The sequence below is a fragment of the Hylobates moloch genome, unplaced genomic scaffold, assembly GCF_009828535.3.
Source record: "Hylobates moloch isolate HMO894 unplaced genomic scaffold, HMol_V3 SCAFFOLD_13, whole genome shotgun sequence".
Taxonomy (NCBI): domain Eukaryota; kingdom Metazoa; phylum Chordata; class Mammalia; order Primates; family Hylobatidae; genus Hylobates; species Hylobates moloch.
The window spans coordinates 72,431,660-72,439,642 of NW_026652288.1; the positions used below are offsets into that span (position 1 = coordinate 72,431,660).

Here is a 7,983-nt window from a genome sequence, read left to right on the forward strand (position 1 = left end):
TGTAGCATATATTCAAATTTATTATTTTTAATTGTCTCTCTCTTCGCTTATTAAAATACATTTTAAAAAATTGCTCTCACAACAGGACCATTATCCTTAGTAGATTTAAGGACTATTTCACCACATTTTTTCTTGAAATAATTGAGTTTGCTGGAATAAGCTACTCAGTTCAATATTTTTCATCTCCCTCTAATACAAATGTATTCGATTTCTATAAATCTGAGTGAAATCAGTCAGGAAATTGTACACATTTATCTTCCACCGGCTATATGAACTATTGAGTCATGTTGTATTTATTATAGATCATGTTTGCTATTTGGCAAGATAGTTTGAATGGTTGGGAACAATATATAATACTGAGAAAACAACCAGAAAGATGAATTGAAGAAAAGTGTTCTTTATAATAAATAAGTACATAAAATATTCTGTAGTGATTCAAGCACACATTTACATATAAAATATATTGAAAATATATCATTCTATATTATGCATATCATTCATTCTTATGATTCATATACATATATATTGCTTTTATATGAGTATATGTTTATATCACTTAGTCTTTTCATTTGGACCTCACATAATACATCTATATTTTCCTATTATGTCTTTCTTCCAGCTTCAAATATGTGGATGTTTTCTTGGCTTTGTGCTATTTTAATTATTTTGGCTATTGCTGGTATGAACACAATAGCAAAGACCACACCACATACCAAATTTACGAAGAAATCTGAGGAAAGAGAGATGCCAAAGGGTCTAAAGCCATCCAGTGGCCCACCTCCAGAAGAAGAAGAAACCCTCTTCACAGAAATGGCTGAAATGGCAGAACCAATTACCAAACCCTCGGCCTTGGATTCTGTCTTTGGCACTGCCACTCTGTCTCCCTTTGAAAACTTCACTCTTGACCCAGCTGACTTCTTTTTGAATTGTTGTGATTGTTGTTCACCTGTACCCGGGCAAAAAGGAGAACCTGGAGAGACTGGACAGCCAGGTATTAGAAAATATAAGAAGTCATGTTTCTCACTTGTACATCGGTAGAGTTGAGAGGTAGGTTGTGGGGTGAAATTGCCCCAGGAGTTTCTACGTTGTTATGCAAATGGTAACAGGTCTAGGTGTCACATTGTTACAAATGCAAATGGGGGCTGTGTTGCCCGTGGTAATTAATAAATATTAAAATTAAAATAGAATAAGGTAAAAAATTCAGTTCATCAGTCACATTAGCCACAGTTCAAGTGCTCAACAGCCACTGTATTGGGCAGCACAGATAGCATTTCCATCGTTGTAGACAATTCTACTGGACAGTGCTGATGAGAGCAAAGTCAGGGATTACCAACCCCAGCATGGAGCTGTGGTTCTTCAGGATGCACAGGTTTATTACCAGTACAATTTTTTCATTAGTGGCTGATTTAAAAAGGGTAAATGAAACTTCTGTTGCCTTGCAAGAATGTGTGCTGACTGATGGATTTTCTGAGTGCTATTTGTAGTTATGATTAGAAATGGAATGGCTCTGAGGTGGAGAATAAAGCTTAGGATTCCATTTGCTTCTCATTGAATTTCTGAGGCGATACTGTGTCATTGCCCAACGATTTTCTCCATTGAACACCATGGTTATGTATTTCAAGATTTCAGATGTCTGTAATATATACATAATGAATATACTCTCAGCTTTATTCTAATACATTTCAGCTTTTACATGTCATCTAGAAAAGAATTCAAGGTAAAGATCAGAATGTCAACTTAAAATTCACCATTGCCTGAGGAATTTAATGTTATAAACTCAGCAATTATACATCTTCACCAAGCTTTTCATTCATTTCATCCCATTGTAGGGACCTTCTGGGAAATGCGGTTAGTATTTATGCAGAGCTGCATTAAGGAGTAAAGGAGATGGGCCGTAGCTTGGGTACCAAGATGTCAGAATTGCTAAAACATTACTGAACATTTAATGAGACTGAGAAAATTATATTTACCAGAAGTCTTAGTATCCTATCTGGCTGGTAAGCTGCTTGGGGGTGAAAATCCCAAGGGCGTGGTCAAGTAGACACAGCTGGTTGCTAAACTATTTGCTAAGGCTGTGAGTTCTGTAACATCAGGGCTTTTGTTTTACCCAGTGGTGGATTTAGCTGGGCTGTTCTCAGGGTTCATTCTCTCCTCTAAATATATATGACAAATAATTCCAAGGTGTGCCAAGTTATTATCCTGCCTGGGGAGCTCATATGTCTTAGTCTGACTGGTTCTGCCACAGAGCATAGTGCTTGAGAGCTTAGAATGCTGAGACTATCTTGGTCCTACTTAGGGAAGCTACTCTGCTTTGGGAAATCTTAATCTATTCTTTGGGTCTTAGCTTAATACCATTTTCTCAAGGAAGCCTCTGATCTCATCAGTTAAGTCCTCAATAAGACCTTCGTATTTTTCTTTATATCATTTACTACAATGTGACAGTTTCTATGTGTTTGTGTGGCTATTTGTTCAATGTTTATCTTTCATAGACTCTCAGCTTCACGAGAGTAGGGACTGCTGGAATGTTGATGGCTGCATTCCTAACACCTTGCAGGGTGCTTGGTGTATAGGATGCCTCAGAAATAGTTAATGAATGAATGAGTAAGTGAATAAAAGGGAAATCCAAAGGTGCTAGGTGTTGTTTTTACTTCCAGTGTGAAAGTGTGGTCCATATGAGGTTAAGTGTCAGATTATCATTTTGTTCTTGTTTGATATAGTGCTGCTTCCCTGAATCATTTGATCACTGCCATGAATACAGTGACAAGTACTAATGGGCTCAATTTATCTATTCAGGTAGTACAAAATTGCAAATCAGACAAAAATATTGCCCTTAGGACTCTGTGTGTTTTATTCTCACTCAGATTTTATCATTAGGTCATTGATACTTATTGATCGCAGTAAAATGCTTTTTTTTTTCCTGAACTAATGAACTTCAAAAGAGAAATTTTATATTCTGATGTATTTAAAATCCCATTTCTAGGTCCTAAAGGAGAGGCTGGAAATTTGGGGATCCCAGGGCCACCAGGAGTTGTTGGGCCCCAAGGCCCTAAAGGCTACAAAGGAGAGAAAGGTAGGTAATTCATTCATGTCAAAACTCAAGGGACATTCTGCATCATTTTTCAGGAGAGCAATTTGCTACTTAAAGACTAGATTCTTGAAGGTGAGTCAATTTTAAAAATGTAAATACTTGATAAAGCACATTATATTTGATATAAATATGTTAACTTTATAAATAGCCAACTGAGAAATTTTAAACTGACCTGGGAACATTGCACACCCGCATGCAGGCACACAGATTGTCACACAGATTTTCCATCTCTCATTGGTCACCTGGCTGACCTAGTGACTAGCAGCCACAGAATATAGTTTCTGGGGAAGGGTATAGAGATACCCTTCCTGTACATGCTCATGTTAGCCTACTTCCTTTGGATGCAAATAATTTTGTATTAGATGGAACTAACTAGAGCAGGCAATTCTCTGAACATTCAGTTTAGGCGGATAGTATGCCTGCTAAGAAGAATTTAATATATCCCTTGGCTCACTCTGAAATCAGAGGCAGTGTCAGTGGTGGGAAGACAACTTAATTAAAACAGAAGTTATCAAGCTTATAATAATGACACTGGGCCATTTTCTTTCACCTGGAAATTGAAGGAAATGAACTAGATATTTATTTATATCTTGTTTACTATCAAAGAAGATTTGTAGTTATGAGTGCCTTTATAGCTCTTTTCAAGCTCAGAAATTCTGTAATTCCATAGGTGTATCAGTAAAGAAGGCTTTCTGCCCCAGGAAATCCCTGGTTCTGTAAGTGCTTAAAGGTACTGAAGGAAGGCTACAGATTGACTAGGATATTTAGAAATTCCTCAGTGAATACCAACAGCCTGTAGAAATACCATCTATCCATCAAGTTAAATGTTTTAGCCTCAGTGTCACATGTCAAAAGACCTAATACCATCTATGTATCACCCTCCACATGGCTCAGGAACTGCCTAACTCATTTCTGGTAGAACATTCAGTGAAGTAATTACTCAAAAAAGATGCTAAGGGAAGAGAGAGCTACTTCACACTTTTCAGTTATGTGATTTTCATTCTTGGAAACATTTAATCCTTTTGTGCCTGAATTATGTTAGCAGAAAACCTTGTGAAATAAAGATGAGTGATGAACCTCCCCAGTGATTCATACATTTTGGAAGCTAGACTTATGGAAATAGAAGAAAAAATAGGGAAGTGCAATAAAATAAGGTTCTTAAGAATACACTTTGATGAAGGATCAAAAGTAGAAATTCATTCAGCCATTCTTTATAAAGTAGCAACTCTAATTTCCTTTCACTTCCAGACTTAGCTTGGACTCTTGGTTAAGACAGAAAGTTAGAAAAAAAAAATGAGTTGAATGATTCCATTCTAGTTCATCATTACCTGGTTGAGTAAATTACGGGAAGCAATTAAACTCTTTAAAGGAACTCAAGAACCAGTATAACTCTGTGTGGTGAAGGCTGATATTTGAGTATTGGCAAAGGCTAGGAATACAATCAGTTCTTCCCTTCCATTTAGGGCTGGGTTCTCTCAAAATGCATCCAGTTATTTTCCTGATGGCCTATGGTTTAATTTCCAAATTTTGCATTTCATGCGGAGTGGTGTTGGGGTAGCTGGCAACTTAGAAAACTCTGCTAAATGAACTATGGTGGGATTTCTCTAGTTGCTCTTGTGAAACTCGAGGGAGTCTATTCTCACCACTTTTAATTTGGCTTAGGATTTATTTTTTCCCTCACAGAAATAAAACAAAAGATGTTAGTTATATCATAAATAATATAGGCAGCAAATTGATGCCAACCAATGTTATATGTAGTTGTGTTTGACTCTGTCCAGTGCTTTAAAGTTTTTCATACTTCAGCTTCTTTTGTTGATAAAATGATGACAAAAATATCTTCCCTACTTTTCTTGAAGGGCAGGTGCTATAAACTTTTGTAAATTTAAAATTTTCCAATTGATTAAATGTGTTATGTTATATGAACCTGTTTGCTATAGAAGAGGCTGTGTTAATGTCAAGTAAAAATTATATTAAATAAAAAGGCTGGATTAAGTAAAAAAAAAGGTAAGAACTTTGAACAATATCTGTTCAAAGTCAATGTGTAATAAGAGTGAGATATTATTAATACTATTATTATTGTTATGGTAATTTATAGTTGAAACCAATTCAGTGTGACTGAGCTATAATAGTATGGGCTTTTAGTGACACCCAATATAAAAATATATTTTATGGTAATATGACAAATATCTGAAAATCCAGATGTTTTCATTTTTTTCAACTATGAATTCCTACAGTTCTATACCTACATAGATGCTCTATATAAAGAACAGTTTTTTTTCCTGGACATGTTTTTATTATCATTGGTTTTAGCTAACTGCAGGATGTTGTGCCCCGTGTTTAAACTTGTAGGGAACATGGCATTATTTCTCAGGTACTGTGGCCATATAAAGAAGGCATTTTAACTTTATTCAAAATTCATATTGGGAAAAACATGAATACATACATATATAATACAAGCAGAATGTCATGAGTTTTATGAGAGGTTTGAAGAGCCATGGAAATGCTGAGGGCAAAGATGAATTCTGTTTGAAGGGATCACTGCCTCCAGATCTCTTTAAAATAGTTTACCAGTTGAAATTAATTATTCCTAGTGACCCTCAATACATTTTTTTTTTTTGACCAAGTCTCACTCTGTCACCCAGGCTAAAGTGCAGTGGTGTGATCTCGGCTTACTGCCGAGAGTTCTCCACCTCCTGAGTTCAAGCAATTCTTGTGCCTCAGCCTCCCAAGTAGCTGGAACTACAGGTGTGCGCCCCCAAACCCGGCTACTTTTTTGAATTATTTGTAGAGATGGGGTTTCACCATGTTGGCCAGGCTGGCCTCGAACTCCTGACCTCAGGTGATCCACCCGCCTTGGCCTCCCACAGTGTTGGGATTATAGGAGTGAGCCACCGTGCCTGGCATACATTCTTTTTCCACACGATTTTACCTTTAGCCCATTTTGGTTAAAGAAAACACTAGAATGTGACGTGGTTGTGAGAGGAATATTAAATATATCATAAATGATGTAGTTGGTAAAAAGTTAATCTTGGTATCATTTTAGGACTCAAAGGAGAACGTGGGGACCAGGGAGTTCCAGGATACCCAGGAAAACCTGGAGCACAAGGTAGAGCACGAAATGTATCTACTGTGTACAGTCATGTGCACGGTATAGCCCTTCATTCTCTTCCTGCTTGTATTTAAAATTATTAGAGAGGTAAGCTGAAAATACAAATTACCATTATTCTTCTAATAATTCAGTGTACTGACTCGACGAAGGAGAACCAGTCTAGGAATTTGGAGACCAGGTAATAGTATCTGTGCTCTGCTTCTCTCTCTAGCTGTCAATGGAAAATAAAAATCCCTGACTCGTTCTGGGTCTCAGTTTCCTTGCCAATAATCATTTAGGCTTGAATGGACAATATGGGGATTTAGGGGAATACCTGGGTTAGGCCAAAATGCAAAGGGTAATGGAATACAATGAACAACTACAGTCCTAATATTCTTTATTATCTTAAAAGTAAAAAACAAAAAGAACTAAATATATGACATCTGAATATAAGCCACTGTTTCTGGGAAGCATTAACTATTCCCCTTCTAAGAGCATGGCATAATATAAATTATTCATTGTCAGAGCCTCCTAAGCACAGTTTTTACTGAGGCAAGAATCAGGTTTCCTAATTAGTAGGTTTGTTTCTACTTTTTTGAGCTCTGTGGTAACAGCATGCTGTTTATGGCCTATGTGACCCTTAAACATTATTTTAATTTTCCATTTCAGGTGAACCTGGCCCTAAGGGAGATAAAGGAGACATTGGTTTGGGAGGAGTGAAAGGACAAAAAGGCTCCAAGGGAGACACATGTGGGAATTGTACCAAAGGAGAAAAAGGAGACCGAGGGGCTATGGGCTCACCGGGCCTGTACGGAGGGCCTGGCGCCAAGGGAGAGAAGGGGGAGATGGGGGATAAGGGCTGCTGTGGAGATTCTGGGGAGAGGGGAGGAAAAGGACAGAAAGGGGAGGGGGGTGTGAAAGGAGAAAAAGGTAGCAAAGGAGACAGTGGAATGGAAGGCAAAAGTGGCCGCAATGGTCTGCCTGGGGCCAAAGGTGATCCAGGGGTTAAAGGAGATAAGGGAGAGTTAGGTCCTCCTGGTCTCCTGGGACCTACTGGGCCAAAGGGTGACACTGGCAACAAAGGGGTCCGAGGCCCCATTGGGAAGAAGGGCTCTCGGGGCTTCAAAGGCTCCAAGGGTGAGGTGGCTAGAGTGCCCCGGTCGGCTTTCAGCGCTGCTTTGTCAAAGCCTTTTCCTCCTCCTAACATCCCCATCAAATTTGAAAAGATTCTCTATAATGACCAAGGGAATTATAGTCCTGTCACTGGGAAGTTTAACTGCTCTATTCCTGGGACATATGTTTTTTCCTACCACGTTACGGTGAGGGGGCGACCTGCTCGAATCAGTCTGGTGGCCCAGCAGAAGAAGCAGTTCAAGTCCAGAGAAACTCTCTATGGTCAGGAAATAGACCAGGCCTCTCTCCTCGTCATCTTGAAATTAGGTGCAGGAGACCAAGTCTGGCTTGAGGTGTCAAAAGATTGGAATGGGGTGTATGTCAGTGCTGAGGATGACAGCATTTTTACTGGGTTCCTTTTGTACCCAGAGGAAACTTCTGGAATTTCACCATAAATTTGTGTCCTGAATCCTGTAGTTTAGATTCAGTGGAATGTCAGTTAACATAGAGTAGTGCTATTAAAAAATGACTTCCATTTTTTCAAGATTATAAAAATAATACAGAAAAATTTTAAAAAGTCATCTAGTCAATTGTTATTCCTATTTTAAGGCACCTCCTTTAAAAATATTTATATGTATTTGAGAGCATATGTCTATTAACTTTGTAGCTAGCTTTTAAAATTTAGCATAATATT

General features: G+C 38.0%; 1 protein-coding gene across 1 annotated transcript; it reads left to right on the forward strand.

The window, feature by feature from the left end:
- Positions 1-627: 627 nt before the first annotated feature.
- Positions 628-7,744, forward strand: OTOL1 (otolin 1). Its single transcript, XM_032172627.1, has 4 exons — positions 628-991; positions 2,981-3,070; positions 6,132-6,194; positions 6,846-7,744. Exons 1-4 carry the CDS (start codon positions 628-630, stop codon positions 7,742-7,744), a joined length of 1,416 nt encoding a protein of 471 aa, XP_032028518.1.
- The last annotated feature ends 239 nt before the right edge of the window (positions 7,745-7,983 follow it).

Excerpts from the sequence above, each read along its gene's own strand:
- OTOL1 (XM_032172627.1), top strand. The coding sequence starts at position 628 with ATGTGGATGTTTTCTTGGCTTTGTGCTATTTTAATTATTTTGGCTATT. Across the intron at positions 3,071-6,131 it reads AGGCTACAAAGGAGAGAAAG|GACTCAAAGGAGAACGTGGG; the intron begins GTAGGTAATTCA and ends GTATCATTTTAG. Across the intron at positions 6,195-6,845 it reads AGGAAAACCTGGAGCACAAG|GTGAACCTGGCCCTAAGGGA; the intron begins GTAGAGCACGAA and ends TTTCCATTTCAG.